At 55.2% G+C, this 20,551-nt stretch overlaps 2 protein-coding genes across 6 annotated transcripts in view; one reads left to right on the forward strand and one right to left on the reverse strand.

Moving 5' to 3' along the window:
* The window catches only part of VSIR (V-set immunoregulatory receptor), a 31,464-nt gene extending 11,990 nt beyond the window's left edge, over positions 1–19,474 (reverse strand). The window contains exons 1-4 of one of the 2 annotated variants that reach the window (XM_025434139.3): positions 19,378–19,474; positions 6,904–7,329; positions 6,235–6,291; positions 897–1,004 (exon numbers count right to left, since the gene is read on the reverse strand). In XM_025434139.3, coding sequence (XP_025289924.1) covers positions 897–1,004; positions 6,235–6,291; positions 6,904–7,329; positions 19,378–19,459 — 673 coding nt within the window. In that variant the 5' untranslated portion in view covers positions 19,460–19,474. Of the gene's footprint in view, positions 1–896; positions 1,005–6,234; positions 6,292–6,903; positions 7,330–17,442; positions 17,593–19,377 lie in introns of those variants that run through there. The other variant, XM_025434136.3, reaches the window with a different exon arrangement.
* LOC112651178 (cadherin-23) overlaps positions 1–20,551 on the forward strand; it is a 77,228-nt gene that overhangs the window by 17,454 nt on the left and 39,223 nt on the right. The gene's annotated exons all lie outside the window — the stretch shown is intronic.

The raw sequence follows: 20,551 nt of genomic DNA on the forward strand, positions 1-20,551 counted from the left end.
GGGGTCAGAGGAAGGGCAAGGGGTATTATCACCGCAGAGAGGGTGAAACGTGTTTGTGACCGCAACTTGAAGCCTGACTCCACCCCTTAGTCAGTGTGAGGTTCCTCTGGTGAGTTCCTGAACCTCTCCCTGCCTCAGTTTGCTCAGTTGTAAAGTAGGAACAGTTATAAGACCAAGATTTCACATTGTTTCAAGGATTCAGCGGGAGAAGGTATATAACATACTTGGCGTGGTACCCAGCACAGCAGCCTTCCCAGATAGGGGTTAGTGGCGAGGACACTCAACGCTGATGGGTATTTTGATGATATGGTGGGATTATATTCCCTGGGAAAGGCATGAGTTGAAAGCTCTGGCTTTGAGTCCCAGCTCTGCCGCTTACTAACTTCTATCACATTTAGTTAATTATTTAACCCTGCTAAGAAGCTCAGGTTTCTCAGCTATAAGCTGAAAGAACTGAACTAAGTTATCTCCAAGATCCCTTCCAGTCCTGATAATCCAAAGTTCATATTTGTCCTAATGGTACTATGCTAGTTACACAACAAGCCTACCCGTACATTTAAGCAGGTCCGCAAAGGATCTCCTAGTGGCAGCACTTCTATAAACCAATTTGAACTACTCCAAGTGATTATTTATTCATTCAACTGATATTATTGAGTGCTAAGCCAGGACCGCTTGGGGCTGGTGGGCACTCAGCCCCCCTCCACCAGTGGCACACCTGGGTTCCCTCCTCTCTCCACCATTGAGCCCAGCTCCTTACAGGGACTATAGCAGCTCCCATCTCTGGAACAGAGAGGAAATGTGCCTGCCTCTTGCCTTTGCTAATCCCAGGGGCTGAGCTGAGGGCTGGGGCAGATCACGCACACCCTCACCCACCCCAGGCAGGCAGGGATACTCACGGCGGTTGGTGGCCACCTGCCTTTGCTTGTAGACGAGGAGTAGGATGAGGGGAAGGCAGAGGATGCCTACGATGCAGGCTCCTGTAGCCAGAGCAGCAGCTGTGATGCCTATAAAGACAGAGAGACAGCCAAGGTGAGACTCCATTCCCTCTGTCTCTCCTGAGGGGAAGCTGGAGCCCAGAGAGGCAAGTTCGAGGCAGCAGGGCAACCAGCTTTACCCAGGCCCCACAGCCAGACCCTCAGTGACCCGCAGAGGCACAGAAGGCCCAGGGGTCCTCTTTCAAAGAAAGCCCCATGTCTCCTCCCCAAGTGGGCCCAGGGCACACAGAAATGAGGCCAGGAGTCTACAGCGGAGGCAGCACCAAGAGAGAGAAGGGTCTTCATCCCAGCCCTCCGGGGACAGCTCACCTGCCCTGGGCTATAGGTTTTTGCCTGAAAAGGGAAAGCAGGTCCTTCACAGACCCTGTGCCATGAAGTTCAAGATCAAAAGGAACCCCGGTGGCAAAAAACCTTTGGAGATACATAGTAGTGATGGTTGCACCACTTGGTGAGCAGAATCAATGCCACACACTTAAAAGGGGTGGAAATGGCAAATCTCATGTTATATATGTTGTGCCACAATAAAAAAAAAAAATTCAAAATGAGAAAAAGCCCAACTCATCCCAAGAGACTCCTTAGCTCCAGACACAGCTTCTGGAAGTGATCTCACATATACAAGTCACGGGGCGGGGGAAACGTGAATGAGAACTAGAAAAAATGTGAATCCTTATCCGATGGCTTAAAATGTTTAACTTTCTCCTCCTCCTCCTCCACTCGGGCCCCCTGCAAAGAGACAATCACCATCCCCACTTTCCTCACATCTGGCCCAGATTTGTTCTCTGCGTATACAGCATACGGCTGCTTTTCGTGACGATGGCTTTTCCCACTTAGCGTGGCTTGGACATCTCTGCATGGCACAGAGATCTACCTCCTTCTGCCTAGGGCTTTCTCGTGGGGCTCACCCCAGAATTTATTGAGACAGTCCCCTATCGGTGGGCATGCAGATTGCTTCCATATTTCAACATATTTCAAATAACGGAGCAGCGAACTCCTTGTGTGTGCATCTTCGCTCGCTTGGGCAGGTACCTCTGTACATAACCTCCCAGCAGTAAAAGTGCTGAGCCAAAGAGTATGTATATTTTCTTTGAGGCTATTGTCTAATTCCCCTCCATAAAGGTTGTACCGCTTCACCATCTCACCAACAGCATGAGAGGGTTGATTTGTTCCAGCCCATCTGCTGACACCAGGAATTTAGCTGGGAACAGACATGCCCTCAGAACCACAAGCATCGTAAACACGTTTCCTTCCCGATTTGCACTCTTCTTGAAATATGAGCTGGGATACCTTGTCACGGCATCAGCATGGCCCCCGGGAGCTTGGGGAAGGTGGATGGGCTGTAGTCTCTGTTGCCTTTGCACTATTTATCTGGGAATAAAGGCTGTTTTTATCTCATTGTGTTGCTAAACAACCTGATGGTGTAAATAAGCTTTCCGGGGGGGTTGTTCATAACACGGAAGTGAACAAACTATTTACAGGCACTTTAGACATACCCACCAGTACAGGAACAGTTGCTGTGCTAATTATAAAGCAAGTTCGAAGCCACGTAAAAGCAGGCTCCCTGCAGAACTTAGCAAGGCTGCATTTTGACGTGGAAGTGTGAAAGTAGACATGTTCTATAATTCAGATATTTGAGGATTTCTAACTGCCCGTCATAGGACCTTCTTGTGGGCACTGAGAAGGGGGTTGCAAAGTGCTCTATTCTAGTCATCAAAGCAGGTCTCCGGATTGCTACTAAAACTACGTTCAGTGAGGTTACGTGCTCACTCACTGTGACTCCCTGTCCCCCTCTGGGCCTGACTCCTGTCCCCAGGCAGAGATCCCCCTCTGCGACCCCTCTAGGGGATCAGGACTTGGTTTCCTTACAACCTGGGCTGAGTGTTGAGGCCAGGACAAGGAGGCAGGAGTTTGGGGACAGCTTTGTGGGCCCATGTGCCCTAGTAGCTTTGCAGAGCCCAGCCTCACCGCAGCTCCCTACCCCTTCCCGCAAGCATGGCCAGTACCTGGGGAAGAGGGGGTGGATTGCATCCAGAGCCAAACTCATTGGCAAGGTAATCACGCACTGGCAGAGACAGCTGCCAGGCCAGCTCTGAGAATGGTGCCAGGCTTTACACAGCAGGCTGGGATGGGAGGGCCCCCCCCCAACTTTCTCAGCAGAGGATCCTTGTCTAGAGCCTGCCAGTACCCTGGAGGTCGGGAGGGAGGGAGGTACAAGAAGGGAGAAGAGCATTTGGTCAGGCTGCCTGGTCCCCCAGAAGGGGGCTTGGTGAAAGCAAACCAAACATCCTTCTGTGTAGGGTATAGGGAGGTGGCTTTGCAGGAGGTAAGCTGCCCAGCCCCCTTCCAGTTGGTGTTCAGTAAAAAAAAAAAAAAAAATAGACCCTCAGCAATTTGGGGCTCCTTGGGGACCAACTTCCTCAGCCTCTCTCTGTTGCTGCTGCCTCCCCTGACTTGGGCTTTCAGATGACTTCCTAGGCCAGCCACCCTCTTACTTCCCAAAGGGAATGTTAGAAGACAGGGCTGCAGGTAGAGACATCTAAGCTGCTTGTCTGGAAGCATCATTAGCTGGTCAGGTACCAAGGTGGGCCGTGGAGCACCTGTCTTCAAGCAAGCAGGGACTAAGGTTTTTCCAAAGGTAAGCAGCACTGATGGCAGTAGCCAGCGGCCAGCCCTGAGGCCCACTAGCCACATGGGTCACCAGGCAAATGTTTCTAAACCATTAGAAAACAGGTATGTGTCTACTATCTGTTGCCATCTACTTGCCATCCTATCATGGCCTACACAGTATGTAACTGGTTTTGTTTTGTTTTTTGTTTTGTTTGCCAACACTTTAAAATTGAGAGTTTATGTAAAATCTGGACTTCTGACTTTGCTTGGAAATGGAGTGGCTCTGGCATCCCCGGGGCCTCTCCAAGCATGCAGCAATTGGAATTGCACTTATAGGCTGGCAGCTAGCTGCTCGCCACAGTCTCCACCCCTCCCTACTGTCTACTCCCAGGTCCCTGATCCAGCCTCTTGGATAATAACACTGGTTGCCTCCCTGTTAGTGGGAAGGAGACATGCTTGCTCCTCTTTCTCCATGGACACATGACCGCCTGAAAATGGAAGTGCTGTCTCAACCCCCCCACACCGCACCCAAAAGCATAGCTGGGTTTCTTTTCAGCTGACACCATGCCACCTTAGTGACAAGACTCCACCACAGCGATAAGTTTCCAGACCTCCAGAACCAAGAGTCTGGAAGGGGACTCCAGAGGTCCCCAAAGCCATCTCCCTGCCCTCAACAGCTAGGATGGAAGTAAACACATCCCTCTGCCCTTGGGGAGCCAGTTCACTGTGGCCAGTAGTTCAGGGAAGCAGGGACCAGAGAGGGAGGCTGCACATCCCTGTAAATTGGAGCATAAGGCGAATGTCAAAAGCTGAGAGCAGAAGTGCCCAGCAGAGGAAGCCTGACCCACTCGTGACAGTCAAGTTCAAAGTCACCCTCAGGTTCTTACCGGCCAGACTCCCAGGACTTTCCGGGTAACTTCCATTTCCTTAATTCCAGCAGCTACTTCTCTAGGAGTCTAGATCGAGCAAAATGAACCAAATCTCTGCTCCCTCTCCGTTTTGCACCTGGTTCCTTTGGGGTCCCTACTGGCATCTTCTGTTTCTGTCCCCAGGACTTTTAATTCATACAACTAATTGTCAGAAAATCGGTGTTGACAGAGGGGCGGGCAGCCTGACTCCCAGGGAAGGGTTTGTGACTGAGAATCAGGCACTCTGGCTGAGAGACTGGAAGTAATCCCTGTACTTTGGTTTCCCCATCGGTGAGAGGTAGGCAGTGGCACAGGTGAGCTCTGGGAGCTCCTGGAAGAAGAAGGGAGACTGCAGGGTTGCTCAGAGTGGAAGGAGCAATGGGGAAGTGAGCACTGGCGGGCCCCTCCAGGTGAGGCTCCCTGCCTTCCCCTGTGCTCGCTCGGAGAACACAGTCCACCCTCTCCGGGGAGCTGCTGGTGGAGGAAGTGAGGACAGCAGCAGCTTGGTACCCAGGCAACACATAAGGACTGTGGTGTGCAGGGACAGGGGCTTGAACCAGGGTTCCTTAGTTCTATGAGGGTCTGGCTCAGACCGAAATGTGTGTTCTAATTTTATTCCTGGCTAAAGCTGTGCATCGGTTCAAAATATAGTTGGAGTAGAAAGTCACCATGGCCTCTGAGCTGGGCTTTGGCTGGGGCTGTAGTTTGAACTGTTCTCATTCCTGCCTCCACTCTATGCATGTCCTCCTGGAGGGCAGGGGGAAAGTCTGCACTTTTGGGTCTCCAGGGCCTGGGCAGGGGCTGGTTACACTAGATGCCCAGTCAATATTGATGGATAGAAGGCTCTGGAAGCCAAGACCTTGTCCTCTCAGAAGAATAGAGTGGCCCTGAGACGTCTCCCCTTTGCCTGCTGCCTCCAAGCTGCTGGGCGTTGTCTCCTGGCCTCTGAGCGCCCAGATGTCCCTCAGACCAGTGCCCCCTTCCTCCACTGGATGCCTCTCTGGGCAAACACCAGGGGCGGACTGCCACCCACCCACTGCCCTGTGCATCCCTCAAGCTGGGAAGAAGGTAAAGTGAGCACACCCCAGTTGTGTGGATTTGAGCAAGTTATGTCACCTCTCTGGGCTTCTGCTTCCATGTATAGAAAGTGAAAACAGTGGTGCCTACTTCAGAGGGTTCTTGTCAGAATCCAAGAGATACCAGTACTTGCAAGGACTTAGCTCGGTGCCTGGCATATAGGAAAAGCTCTAAGAACGGTAGTGCTGTCCCCCTGCCTGAGTCTCTCCGTCCTCTCTCCCCACGTACAGAACGAGGAAGTTTTAAGCAAGTGGGCCTAAGCCAAGAGGACCCCCCACAGCCCTCCAATCTTCCCATGTTGGGGAGCACTGGTGAGCAAGAGCAGCACCCACTGATAACAGCCTGTGGCACTCAGCACCTGTTGGGAGGGGGGCACTTAGCTAAAGGCCACCCCCAAGGAGTCAGAGCAGGAGCCCCAGGAGCCGGCTTCTTCAGGGCTTTAAGCCTTGGAAGGGGAGTGGGCTTCTGGGACTGCAGCCCCATGGCTCCAATGACGGGGAAAGCAGAAGGGAGAGGCGATAGCAGAGGAGAAAGGATGGGGGTTCTGCGGGCTTGGGGCGAGGAGGTCTGAGTTCAGAGTGGGGCCTTGGTCCAAGACGAAGGCAGAGGAGAACAGAGAACCCAGAAGGGCCAAAAGGGTGGTCCCTTACTTTCACTCTCCTTGGGTGAAGGTGGGTACGAGATGCACTGGAATGAGGCTTCTTTGTCTGTAGAGCAAAGAGAAGGATCGTTAGGTGGGCATGAGGCCAGGGAGGCTTATCCCAGCCAGCACACGGGTCCACACGGACACGTATTCTCACCCCGTGGCCAGGTATGCCCTGCCCACTCTCACACATGCCCCCCAGGCATGTAGGTATCTGCTGGCACCCACATGTCTACCCAGTGTATTGCCCCTCACACTCTCATCTGGACACACACACACACACACACACACACACACACGTTCCCCAACAACTGCTCACGGGCTCACACCCCAGGTCTCACAACACGGCCACCATACAGTCAGGAGCAGTACATCCCAGCCTAGGTTTGTGCACTCCCTCTCTCTCACTAGACCGAACCACGTATACCCCCCTCTCCATCACACCCCACTACCCACACAGACCCATACACAGCTCCCCACACAGTGGCCACCCCATCTCAAACACATCCCTGGAGTGACAGCCTCACCCATCTAGCATCACACATGGTCACGGCGTCAGACACACAGCACCGCACACCCAGAGCCACAGTGTCCTCGTCGCTTACCCTTGCAGACAGGTACCCACACCGCACCGAGTCACCGCACCCCCGGGCCGTCCCATACAGGGGGCCCTCACCTGTGTGCACCTGCAGCTCCATGGCACCGTAGACCCTCTGCTCAGAGTGATGGTGTCTAATCTCTACCACCAGGCAGCAGTAGAGGCCGCTGTCCATGGAGGTCAGGTTGCGCATGGTGATGGAGAAGTTGCCATGGTGGTCAGAGACCGACTCCAGCCCATAGCGCTGGGCCAGATCCTGGCTGGTGTTGGCCTGGTGGCCACTGTGGTGCAGGTGAAGGTCCTGGAATGTGAGGTTGCGGATAGGCCGGCGCTCCGAGCAGACCTGCACTTCGCCCCGCGAGCTGCGGTACCACGTCTTGTAGTAGGTCACATCGTGCCCTTTGGCCATGGGGCCCATGATCTTGCAGGTGAGGGTGACGTTTTGTCCCTCAGAACACACATACAAGGAATACGGTGTGGCGACCTTGAAAGCTGCTACCAGACCTATTCAGAGAGATGAGACTGTCACCTGCCTGAGCCAGACCCACTCCCAGTTCCTCCAAAGTGAGGAAGAACGTTGGTCTGGGGCTCCAAAGATGTGGGTTCCCCAGCCACAGGCCCCAGGCTAGTCAGCTGACCTCCCCAAGACCTCAGCTTCATCATCAGCTCCTGAACCTGCCTCCGTCCCAGGCTGTGTGGGAGGAGGAGCTTCTCCAGGTGAGGGACGCCCCTGACCCCAGGGAAGCTGGATGAGGCATAGGGAAGACTGTGGGCAGGCAGGCAGATGAGGCCCGGCCAGTGGGTCTATCTCCCCACACCACCCCTGCAGGCCCTGTGGCTCTACCCACAACTGGCCCCTGGCACTTCCAGCCTCCATGCCCTGTGCTGTCCAATGGGAAGCAGAACGAGCAGCACAAAGGCTATTTGAGAAGGCAGCCCTTTGCCCTTGACCACCATTCTGGGGCCATTAGCACTTTTGACTCCTCCCACTCGTAGGGCTGGCCATGCCTTCCCACCTCCTCATCACGGAGCACCCCTGTGTGCAAGGCCTGTGCCAGGTGCTACATCTCACCTGGATGCTGAGCTTATGGCCTAGCCAGGTAGACAAAGCATGCGTTCCTGACCAAGTCACCCCACAGGCTAGTGGGCAGACTGGTGCCAGCCTTCAGGGCACTTGGAGGAGGGAAGACATAGCCATCCTGGGGATGGTCAGGAGACTTCTTGAAGCAGCAAGTGTCTTTGGGGTTGATGGACACGTAAGACTTCAGCAAGTAAAGGGGGTACCCTGGGTTGAGGAAGCAGGTAAACCCAAGATGTCTCAGGGAAGGACCAGGAAAAATCATCAAAGCTCACCTCATCCATGTACCTGCTGCCACCCAGTCTTCTTAGAAATATCTCCTAGTTCTTTTTGTTTTCAGTTGGCAAACAAAACCATCCCTTGGTCCTCTTTACCCTGCCCCAACGCCCTAGTATTTAACCATGTTGACCCCTCAAAGCACTGGCCCTTAAAAGCAGAATGCTGGGGCCGGAGTCCCGGCTCCCATCTAGCCCCGAGAGCACCCCCTTCCTCACATGTACAATGAGGAAAATATTCACACTATGCATAGTTGCAAGAGGACAGAACGAGGGAAAGCTGAGAACAGAAGATGTGAGTTCTAATGCCCTCTACAGACATAAGGAGGAAAACTATGATTAGTATACATTAGTGGTATTTGAGTTTTCATTGGCATTTCAGGGGCTGTCGTAAGTCAGACAGGGAAGGGGAGTTTGGAAATGTGAATAGAATCCCAACCGACATGTGTCTTCTGTTGCCTCTGCCTGAATCAAGATAAGGCCACTTCCTCCTGCAGACACCCCCTTCCTGCCTTTAGAGCCTGGGACCCACCAGCAGAGGGGAAAGCTTTGCTCAGTCTGGAGGAAGGCAGCCTGGTGTAGCTTTGGAACCGGACCAGCCTGCTCTGGAGTCCAATACCTGGGAGTCAGACTCTGAGCCTCAGAGTCCTCACTGTCGAACAGAAGTGGAAACATCTACCTGCCAGAGCTGAGGCCAGGATTACAAATAATTTACTTGAAGGGCTCTGAAAGTGCTTTGCTAGTGGTTGGTGCTTGCTACACAGAAGCTAGACAGCTCTGTCGCTCATTCCGGCAAGTCAAGAAACATTTCCCAGGAGTGAAAATAGTTCTGCAGAATAGAATGGAGAAGGCGGCTTCAAATTCTTTCCCACTAAAGGTGCGAATGACCCACAACAGCTTGCAATCCAGTCTTGGAGCGCCTGCGTATGCAAAACAGAGTGTGGGGGCTTAGCAAAGCATGGCCCCAAAGAAAATGTCTGCAAGACCCCTAGAAAGGAAGGAAGACACACACGAACCCCAGATCCTTCCATTCGCTCCACCCCCATGTAAGAGGGGGCCGTGTCTGGAAGCCCCAGATCTATGGAAGACCTTTGCCAAGGTGAGAGGAGATTTCAGAACTTCCTGGCAAGATGCTGGTCTCCTTTTCAGGCAGAAGAGTGGAGGCCCAGAAGGGGAAAGTGATTTTCCTAAAGTGCCACAGAGGGTATGGACTCAGAACCTGGGGGAGCATGGGCGGCTTCAGGTAAAGCTAGATCTAATTAGAACTAGAAGGAGGAAGAGCACGCGTCCTGTGCTATGCTAAGTCCTTTATGGGCATGTCTAACAACCCCATAAGGTAGGTGTTGTTTTGTTTTTGTTTTTTTTTTTTTCCTTTTTACTGAGGAAAAAACACGAGGCCTGGAGATGTTGAATAATTCACTGAAGATCACAGTGACTTGGACTCTCCCTCATGGGCCAGTAGGGCGGCTGTGGCCACAGAACTTCTACATGTGCCAGTAAATGGAGGTGGGGTGTAGCTAGGGAAAGGCCCCTCCCAGCCACTCCCAGGAAGAAAACCCACCCAAAGGGCAGACCAAGGGCTTGTCTGCCCTGAGCTCCCCCCTTCCCTCAGCAGGCCCCAGCAGGCAGCAGCTCCCACCAGCACCTCTCCCAACTGGCACCTTATCTTCCCTGTTCCCAACCCCACATCCACCCAGAGAACCCAAGGCTGGGAACCACATCCAGCTCAAGCAGCATTTGCAGAGATCCCACACACCCCTCGGGGGCTGGGCCGATGTCTGAGGTAGCTGCAAGGGGGGCAGGCGGAGTAGTGGTGGAGGCAGAAGCAGGAAGTGGAACATGGAGCTGAGCCAGGTTGGGGTGGGGGCTGCCCAGTGGACAGAGGTGTAAGTGGGGTGAGGCTGAGATGTGGGCAAGCTGGGGCATAGCTTGGGTGGGTGGAGCAGGGTGGGAGCAAGCAGCAGAGCCTCCAGTGGGGCCCCAGCACTGGGGCTGCCGGCAGAGCTTGCGGGGCCCCAGCCCTTAAGGTCCAAGCCTTGGTGTCAGTGAGCCCAGAATTGCCTGGAAGCCCCGGGGAGAGGTTTTCAACCCTAGATGCAATGTCCTTGAAAACCCACAATGGGACATAGAATCGGGGTTGAGAGTAAGGGGAGGGGGACATGAGGAGGGGTGCATTGCACAATCCCCAATACCCTACACACCCTAGAGGACTTCTTCCCTTTTTACAGAAAAGAGAAGCTTGCAGTGGGATTCAGGTTTGGGGGATGGGGGACAGCATTCAATTTTAGCAAAAGGGCCAGATAGCAGTGGACCAAGTGTTCTCAGGATCTTGTCCGGGCACGGGGGTTCAGGGGCAGGGGGGTGGGGGTGGGAACATCCCTTTTGTTGTGTCTAAGACTCAAGCCAGGTCAAAGCCCAGGACAGCCTGTCTTCGGGAGGATATACAAAGGCGCAGAGTTGGGGAGAATAATGCACACACCCTGTGCCACCCACGACTGCGCATGTGTTATCGGGGATATACATATAGCACAGCTGGATTTATAATTATTTGGCGGGAGGATGTTGCTTATTGTCAGGAGCAGATCCTTTCGGACACCTGGGTCATTGTCAGAGACTGGGGAGAGTGGGTGGGGAGGAAAGCCCTCGGCTCCAGGGCGGCCGAGAGCATGTGAGACAGGAAAATGACCCTGGCCTGGCCCTGAGCCTGTGCCCAGCCGGGACCCATCCAGTCATTGTGCTGCTCTTGGGCTAAGGAGGCAGAAGCACCCGGAGGAAGATTGCTTTGAACAAGGGAAATTCCAGGTCTCAGGATTAAAACACTTGGTCTGACAGATCCCTGGGCCCTAGTCCCCACTTAGCCATGTCCTTGCTGTGTGACCTTGGGCAGGTCCCATCCTTCTCTGTGCCTCCCTCCCTTCATCTCAAGAGACTCCCCATGTTCCTAGGCCTTTCTAGCTCTGAAAGCCTGTTGCTGTATTTCCTTAAGGTAGAGGAAAGGGCAAGAATGAACCACTTCTTATTTATGTGTCAGGACTTGCTTAGCACTTTATAATCCTCACAGCTAACACCCCTGATGTAGGGATCATCATCCTCATTTTAAAGATGAGGAAACAGACTCAGAGAAGTCAGGTGACTTACCCAAGACCACCCAACCCTACTTGGCTAAGCTGAAACCCACACCTTGGACACACCAGCCCTGCAGGAAGGAAGAGTGTCCCCACTAACTCCTGCAGCAGGTGGGGCCGACACCCTCATCCTCCAGCAGCTTGGACAGTGAACTGACCCCCTCCTGACAGCACTTTCTAGGCAGTCATCCTCGCCCAGCCTCAGACCTCAACTGAAAACACCATTCCTTCATGTCACAGATATTTAACTGAGGTCCCACCATGAGCCAGGCCCAGGGCAGAGAGCCATGGGGGTGCAGAGTTCCCTAAGGGATGGCCGCTCAGACTCTAGTCCCGCTCCTGCCACCTTCTAGCTGTGGGATCCTCAGCCAAAGGTGGGGCTCAGCCCCTTGTAGAAGCTTCTGTTCCGGCACAGGGGAGACGAGCTCTTGATGGGCTCCTTCTCGGGATACTAGTTTTCATGACTTCACCTCTTTCCACCCGACAGGCAGCTCATGAAACCCTGTGGGTGTGCACGGGATGGGTGTGTGTGGGTGTGGAGAGGCCTGTGTATTTTCCCTGCCAGGGCATGAGTTTAAGCCCACAGTTGCCAAGGCAACGCCCCAGCCTTTGGAGGTGGGTCCCCAGCTTGATTAGTCAGGCCTGAGGCCCCACCCAAACAGCTGAACTCTGTCCAGCTGCTGCTAGGGGTTAGAAGTAAACAGCCTCTGATCTTCTGCTGTTGCTGTTGTTCGGCTAGATGCAAAAGGCCAGGTCCTCGTCCTCGGGAGGCACACCCAACAGACATGGAACTGGTGTCCAGCTCCCTGCCGGGCCCTGGCCCCCAGGACAGTCCGCGGAGGGTACAGGGAAGGGCTCGGTCCTGTCTTTATCAAGCTGCAGAGCACAGAGGGAAACAGAGGCAAGGACCAACCAGGAAGTGCCCCCGGTGCGAGGGGCTGGGCCGGCAGGTCAGCCCCTGGGGTCTGGGGCCAGCAAGGACAAAGGGCATCTCAGATGTGTTTATTGATACCTGCCCCCGCAGGAAGTGTCCATTCACATCAGACCAGGGAGTCTGGGAAGGGGAAGCCAGGCTCTATTGGAGGAAGCAGCACTTCCAGCACCTTGGGAAGGCATCCGTGCATCCGGGGCTGGAGGCCGTGGGCCGGCGCGCCTCCCTGGAGAGGGCCCGGGCAGCTGGCCAGACGCCCTGCCAATGGACGCTCCTCTGGACGACTCCTTCCCAGCCTCCCCAGGCCCTCCCCGAGGATGACTGCTTGCAGCCGGGAACACTAGCTCTAGCCAGCTTCCCTCCAGGGTCAGTACTGGGAGGACTTCCTAAGGTCCACGTTCCAGTCTTCTGTGCCCTGTCTTCAACGCAGGCTGCCCGTGGTGGCTGACACTCACGCGAGAGGTAGCCTGGGACCGACTGGAGGGCGCATGGCCTTCCTGCGGATGGACAGATGGCCGGGCCAGTGAAGGCCCAGCTTGCTATAAGCTCTCTCTCTCCCTCTCCCCCTCCGTCCCCCGTGGTTACTGGGATAGCTAGTTGGTCCCAACGGAAGAGAGGCCCCAGCTGGAGCTACTGTATTTACTTGGACAGTGTATTTATTTGAGGAAGGCAACAGGCTGGGAGGATCGGGGGCTGGAAGAAGCCCAGAGAGGCCCTCTGACCCTGCCCTGACCTCTTAGGCTGGGGACTACTGCTCTCTTTCTTTTCCTCTGGGAGAGCTGACCCGTCCCCTGCCACCAGCTACCACTCCGCACAGTGGTGAATTTGCTTCTGCAGTGATGGGGGGAGGAGCTGATGGTGACTGCAGCAGAGATGGTTTTACTTTTAGTTTTATGTCATTAAATGGCATCGAATCACATAGAAGGTTATCCTCCCCCCGGTTTGGTTTGGTTTGTTTTTAACAAGGGCCGGCAGGTTTCAGGCTCAGAGCCTTCCCCAGGCTATAGTTTCTAGCTAGAATTTAATATCCTTATTTGGTTTTCTTATTGTGTTCTTGTATGATTTTGTTCTATTTATGGCAATAATACTGGCTTTCCACTGGTGGCAGTGATAGAAAGTTTCCTTTTAAAAAATCTATTTACTTAAGTAAAAGAATGAGTTGATTGGAGGGAAAAACTAAGTACATAGGATAGATAGATGCTTCAGAAATCCCAAAGGTGGGATACCCGGGTGGCTCAGCGGTTGAGCACCTGCCTTCGGCTCAGGGCGTGATCCCGGAGTTTCAGGATCGAGTCCCACATTGGGCTCCTGTATGGAGACTGCTTCTCCTCCCTTTGCCTATGTCTCTGCTTCTCTCTGTGTCTCTTTAAATAAATAAATCTAAAAAAAAAAAAAAAAAGAAAAGAAATCCCAAAGGTAATGAGTAGGAGGCTAAAGCTCAAGAAGTACTCTCCTGGGACTCCCCTTCAGAAGGGGGACAGCCTCACTGAAACCATGTCACCCAGCCTCCCTGTGGCTCAGAGGGTGCATTCGCGGTCCCATAGGGAGCAAACAACAGAGGCAGGACTTGACCCCCCAGGACCCCACAGGAAATAGCATCCTATGTGGAACATTTAAAGGATGAGGTCTGCTTGGGCAGAAGCACAGAAAGGTCATTACTGAATGATGGATGGGTGCGGCAGCCCCAAACTGGGGACCTCATCCACTTGCTGGGAGTGAGCAACCAGAACAAATAGGCTAAACATAAAGATCAATTGCGGGGATCCCTGGGTGGCGCAGCGGTTTAGCGCCTGCATTTGGCCCAGGGCGCGATCCTGGAGACCCGGGATCGAATCCCACGTCGGGCTCCCGGTGCATAGAGCCTGCTTCTCCATCCGCCTATGTCTCTCCCTCTCTCTCTCTCTCTCTATCTGTGACTATCATAAATAAAAAAAAAATTAAAAAAAAAAAGATCAATTGCGGGAAAGACCCCAGTTTGACCACCAAACCCCAAGCTGACCTGGTGGCCTTGAAAGTGCAAAAAGCCCCCATCTCTGGGGACCTTGAAGAGAATCTGCAGATGCCTCCATGGACGTTTCACACTCCCAAGTGCCTGTAGGTGCCTACAGGTAGCTGGACCTGTGCATCCTCTGGGAATATTCGAGTCCATGCCCTGAGCTCTCCACCGGGCTCTGCAGGCAGCAAGGAACTTAGATGGAGGGCCAATGGCATGTGGCCTCAGAAAGCCAAGAGCGAGCTCAGACACCAGGCACAGTGCTGAGGTTGCACACTGACTCTTCACAGCAGGCCCCTGAAGGAGGGGCCGTCATCATCCCATTTTAGAGATGAAGGCACTTGCACAGAGATGCTGAGTAACTTGCTCAAAGTCACAGCCTGTAAATGGCCATCTTGGAATTGGAACCTAGATGGAACTGACTCCCCAGACCAGATGGTTAAGTGACTGGACTGTATGGGAAGCATACAAGGCACTCAACACCAGGTCCCTTGCTCCGCCATTCCCATACAGAGTGCCATCAGCAAGGCCTGGGGCCTGCCGGTGCTGCTGCTAAGGGGACGCACGGGTCCAGCAGAAAGTGCACTGCCAATCCCAGGTTCACCCTGCCCAGGGAAAGCCAGATTGCCCCTGGGTGAGTAGTCGACCTAAAACTGGGGACCTCAAGCTCAGTATGTGGGGCTTTGTCAGTGCTGGTCAAAGGGGTCACTGCCTATAGGCCAGATGGGCACCGAGGAGTCCTTCCTTCTTTCCCTTGATCTGCTGGGGCCCAAGGTCCATATGTGTATGCATATAGGGAGATGGCCTCTTGCAGCTTCCCAGCACTGTCCCTCCCACCTGAGCCACCTTCTCCCAGGGAGATCAGGCCCCGGCAGGTGATCTTTGGCCTGCTTGGGTGGTGGTGGGGGACAGGGGGACAGGAACGACCAGCCCCACTGGGGATCCCTGGCATTGGGTAGATGCCCCCTCATGCCCATGGGCTGGCCTCTGGGGCCACCCCAAAGGTTCTAGACAGAAGATAGTAGATTTCCTAAGAGCTGACCTTTGCTGCATCATAGGCTTGCACCACTGGGTTACTCAACAAAGCCCCGCAGTCTTGTTTACCATGAAGGGGAAGATAGGGTCTCCCCTCCTTAACCTCACTGCACCTCCATATGCTAGTCCCAGAATCTGGGCCTCCTGGGTCAGCCTATAAGGACATGTTGAGGCCAGGAACTCCCTCAGGTCCTAGGAGTGCCTTTTGGGAAGGAAGAGTGTTCCACCCTTGGGGTCTATGGGCCTTGGCTCTGGAGGTGCTTCCCTCTACCCGTCTCCCCCTGAGTCAGGCCCAGGAAAGGGGCACCTTCAGCAGAGCTTAGAAGACAGGCCTACATACCCACCTCCACCTCACCTTCCCAGACATGAAGGCTTTGACCTTGAGCAGTCCTGCCCAAGGCAGCCCAGCACCTCAGGAGGCCAGCAAGTAGGTCTTTCCGACCCACAGTCCCACCTGATGGTGCCTGCGACCAGGCCCCCCTGTCCGTTAGCCACTTGTTACACACTGTCCTGGGCAGAGTGAATATTCATTAGCACGCCCATGCTATAGTTAAGAATACTGAGTCCCAGAGTAGCTGCAAGCTAAGAGAATGCTTCTGATCCCCTTCTGGGGAAAGCCGCTTAGAGGCCTAATCATGTCCTTGAGTTGGGCCCAGGAAGAGCTGGCCCTTCGGAGTGCCAAGCTCTCTGAGTAGCCAAGGCCTCGAGGGGAGAAGGCTCCTGGCCAGGTAGACCATAAGGAGCGAGGGCTCTGAGCCTCGCGGCGACCAGCTACTCTGTGACGTTGGGTACCTTAGCTCTCTAGAGTTCAATCTCCCCAGTTGGGGTTGCCCAACAGAGAGCAGCCCAGCCAGGGGAGGGCAGGGGAAGAGGCAGGAAAACAGAAGGACCTCTCGGGGTCACTTGCGGAGAAAGGGGCAGGGCAGGTGCTCCCTGGTGCATGCACTGCTGGCCTCCTGCCTGCTGCCATCCCCTGCTTTTTCTGGAAGCCACGTCCTGCCATGAAGTGTGGCCTTGGTGCCAAGACTGCCTCCCCTATCCCAGGAGGACTCCAGGCCAGGGCTAGGCAGCTCTGTGTGAGGGGTGTGGGCTCCCTCCTCCTTAGCAGAGGCCAGCGCGGAGCTGAGATAACAGCTGCCTACAGGCACCCACTTTGTCTGCAAGGCACACTGCAGGCTCTCTCCACTCCCTGCTCTTGCTCTGACCCTGTGCCCCCCCTCCTTTCTTCTTCTGACCCGCCCACTGCGTCCTTGTGCCAAGCGCCCCACCTTCCTCCTGCCTCTCTGACTCCCGGCATGACTCAAGCTTTCCCTGGGCCCTTCCCACAAAGTGTAGTTCACAGGCTGCCTGCTGGCCCCCTCTTCCCTTGAGATCCAGCCACTCCAGTGCTGGGCACGCAAGAACCAGGCTGGGGGTATCCCGACCTCTGCCCCCGCACCTCCACCCCGGAGCCCCTGAGTCCTGGCCAGGATTCCACTTGGAGCTGTGACAGTCTGGACTTTGGAAGAAGAAAGTGGCGCCTCCCTGGTGTAGGGCTTCTGACCGTGAGCTGAGGAAACCCAAACCAGAAAGATGCCATAAGTTACCCCTGGGGACCCAGAGCGGGAGCTCCTGGCTGAGTCTGGAAAGTGGCCCACATTCTCCTGGGGCGCCCACACCGGTCCCTGAGCTGCAGCCTTGCTAGGCTGCCAGGAGTCAGCTGACCACTCCGCTCGCAGCTCGCAGCCCCTCAGTATAAGGACAGGTGGGCGCCGGCATCTGGGAGCGGGCCAGTGCCCCCACCCCAGGGTTCAACCAGGAGGGTCCCCAGGGAGCAGGGCGCAGAGACCAGTGAGTCCCTGGAGCCCTGAGGCAGAAGGGGCAAGGAGATGCCACAGGTGTCAAAAGCCCGAGGCGTCCCCTAGAAAATGCTGGGGCTGTCCCCGCCGTGTCTGTGTGTCTGTGTCCCGCGCCGCAGCAGCCACTCCCGCACGGGGCTCCCGGCAGCCAGGGGCCCGCAGGCAGCAGCTGGGGCAGCTGTCAGAACACGCGGATGTGCCGCCGCCCAGGGAGAGCTCGCCCCGCAAGGAGGAGACGGGGCGGGGGGGGGGGGGGGGCTCCGCGGCGACCCCCTCCCCCGCGGGGTCGTCCCGGGGCGCCTCCCCGCGCCCGCCCGCCCGCGCAGCTCCTGCAGACCTTACCTCGGGAGGCGGCCAGGAAGACGGCGAGGAGCACAGGCCCCCAGCGCCGGCCGCCGGCCTCCGGGCCCAGCGGGACGCCCATGTCGCCGAGGGGCGGCGCCGGGAGCCCGGGAGCCCGGGAGCCCGGGCCGGGCGGGCGCGGGCCGCGCAGGGGAGCTGCTGGCGCTCCGAGAGCCGCGCGCACGGCCGGCGCGGAGACCTCCGCGGAGCGAGTGCCGAGCGCTCCGTGGGCTCCGACAGCCGCGGCTCCCGCCCCCCGCCCCGCAGCGCCCCTGGGGGGCCGTGGGGGGAACTGCCTCGCCGGCGGCCCCGCGGGAGGGGTTTCCCCGGTGACTCACGGGCTCCCCGCCTCTAGGGGAGGCAGCGCCTGGCCTGTGCGCTCCGCGCGGCTGCTCTCTCCCACGCCCCCCTCCCAGGGCCGTGCTGCTGCGCAGGCTGGACGGTGTCACCCCAACTCAGCAGGCTGCGTCCCCATCGCGGGTTGTGTCTGACCTCACCCAGCAGCCTCTGAGTTGTCTGGGGGCAAGCACTTGTCCCCAGCACCCTCCAGCCAGCCCGGGGATGAATGAATGAGCGAATGAGTGAAGGAAATCTAACTTTTGCAAAGGGCTAGGCAAGTGGGAGCCGACTTGACTGTAGATCCCAGAGCCTGCAAAACCCTGGTGCATGCACACACACACACACACACACACACACACAGACGTGGCACAGGTGCAGGGGTACACAGCAGCCCTGGCACCCCTACAGATGCATGTGCGTGTGCATCTGGCAGCGTGTCCCGTGGGAAATCATCAGGGCTCCTCTCCCTCTAGGCCCCAGCATCGCTTCCCACTTTGCACCCTCTCTAGCTCCCTGTGCCCTGGATAGCCACAGGACCGTCATGCAACAACCCCCTCAGTCCTCTGCTCCTGCACTGGCCTCCCCCTCTCCCTCAGGGCTCAATTCAAATCCTTCCCCTTCCCCAGGGGTCCTGAGCTTCCCTGGCAAGCACCCCTCCAGACCTCACTCTTCACACCCCAGTTGCCAACCAGCTGATCTGCACCTGGACAGATCTGCCCTCCTGAGCTAGACTGTGAGCTGCTCTGCCTGAGTTTCCCAAGTCCCTGGCACAAAAGTGGGCACCAAGAAGGTGTCTAAAGCACTCTTATCTGAATGAACAAACCGAGAAGTAAGCAAGTGGCTTCCTAAATGGAGGAGTTGGGGTGGCTGTGCCTAAGACCAGGGGTCAGGAGAAGGGGGGTGGGACACAGCTGTTGTACCAGTCTACCCCAGCCTTGCAGAAGCTTCCCGGGACTTTGCTGGCCCATTAGGGATCTTGAGCTCATGTGACCCAAGCCTGAAGGACAGAGGACCACTAGAGTCCATCTGGGTTAGGGATCAGTGGAACTGAAAGGTAGCCAGGAATTCGGGGTGCCCCATGGCTGACCTTATCCTGGCTAGAGGCTCTCCTGGAAGCTCAGTCCTGGGGCAGAAAAGTGATACAGAGGAAAGGCTTTTAGTACTAGGTGACAATGCCTGGGCCCAGTCCCCCTGAGATGGGAGCCCCGGGGACCGCCAGGACATAAGTGGGTACTTCATCACGATCCTGACCTTGTGACTCCACTTTGGGAAACAGCCCAGGGCCTTTCCTGCTGGCAGAGTGTGAGCTCTTCCACCCACAGGAGGTAGAAAGCCAGGTAAAATCAGGTGGAGATTGGGCCCTCTTCCCCCCCGGCCAGCCTTGGACAGACATGAGGTGGGGTCACTGAAGGGTGAGACCCTAGAGCACCTGACCTTTCTCCTTGTATCCCTTCCTGGCCTGGCCTCACCCAGGCCACCCTTGAGACCAGACTCCTTCTGCCCCAAGGCCTAGAAGGTAGATAAAGAGTGCAGATCCGGGATTAGCAGGAAGGAAGCAACTACCCAGCCATCCCCTCCCCCCATGAGCCAGAATACCTGATTGGGGGCCCAGTGGGGCTTCCTTCCACTTCCTTCTTCCCCACCACACTGCCCACTGGTGTGCCTCCTGGGCTTGCATCAGAGTGAGACACAGGCATTGCCTAAGGTGTGGGCATGGTCCAGAAACCTCAAGCACTGTTTCTTCAGTGCCAGGGCAGGAAGGACCCAGCTGAGAGGGCCTTTGGGGCACTGACTTCCTCCTTACTCCAGAGGCTGCAGAAAGTCAGACCCCTCCCCTTCCCTCCTACCCTCAGGCCGGGTCACAGAAAGAAGGGGGCTCTGTGGGGTAACCCCTGAAACCTGCATGATGGTTAGACCTACTTCTGGGAGTCTGGGGAAGTGGGAAAGGCCAGCACTCCTGCTCCCATCAGCGAGGCTGGAAAGAAGCCCCTGCCTCAGGCTCTGCTGGCACCTCGGGAGGACTCCACGCTGGGCTCCTGGCAGGTGAGGAGTGCTCATAGCTGCATCCAGGCCCATGCAGAACCATGAGATGAACACAGCAGCCTTCCTATATGGCCATTTTTTTTCTCAAACACTGGAGGCATCCACCCTTCGTTGACATATAATTGACATAACAATATTCTATTGGTTTCAAGTGTCTATGACAGTAGTGAATCGATATTTTATACGATATGAAGTAATCCCCATGATAAGTCTACTCACCATACAGAGTTTTTACACTATTATTGGCTGTATTCCCTACACCATACTTTTCATCCCCATGGCTTATTTATTTTGTAAGTGGAAGCTTGTACCCCTCCCTAGTCCCCTTTACTTTTTTCACCTTTTATTTTGTTAGTTCATTTGTGTTTTTTATTCTACATATAAATGAAGTCATACAGTATTTTTCTTTCTTCATCTGACTTATTTCACTAAGCACAATATTCTCTAGATCCACCCGTGTTTTCCCAATGGCAAGATTTCATTCTTTTATGGCTAACATTCCATTGTATAGATATACCACATCTTCTTCATCCGTTCATCTGTCCATGGACACCTGGGTTGCTTCCATAATTTGCCTATTGTCAATACTGCAAAAATGCATGTATCCCTTGGAATTAGCGTTTCTGTATTTTGGGGGTAAATACCCAGTAGTGCAATTACTGGGTCATAGGATAGTCCTATTTTTGACTTTTTGAGGAACCTCCATACTATTTCCCACAGTTTGCAT

The sequence above is a fragment of the Canis lupus genome, chromosome 4, assembly GCF_003254725.2.
Source record: "Canis lupus dingo isolate Sandy chromosome 4, ASM325472v2, whole genome shotgun sequence".
In the NCBI taxonomy this organism is placed as follows: Eukaryota; Metazoa; Chordata; class Mammalia; order Carnivora; family Canidae; genus Canis; species Canis lupus.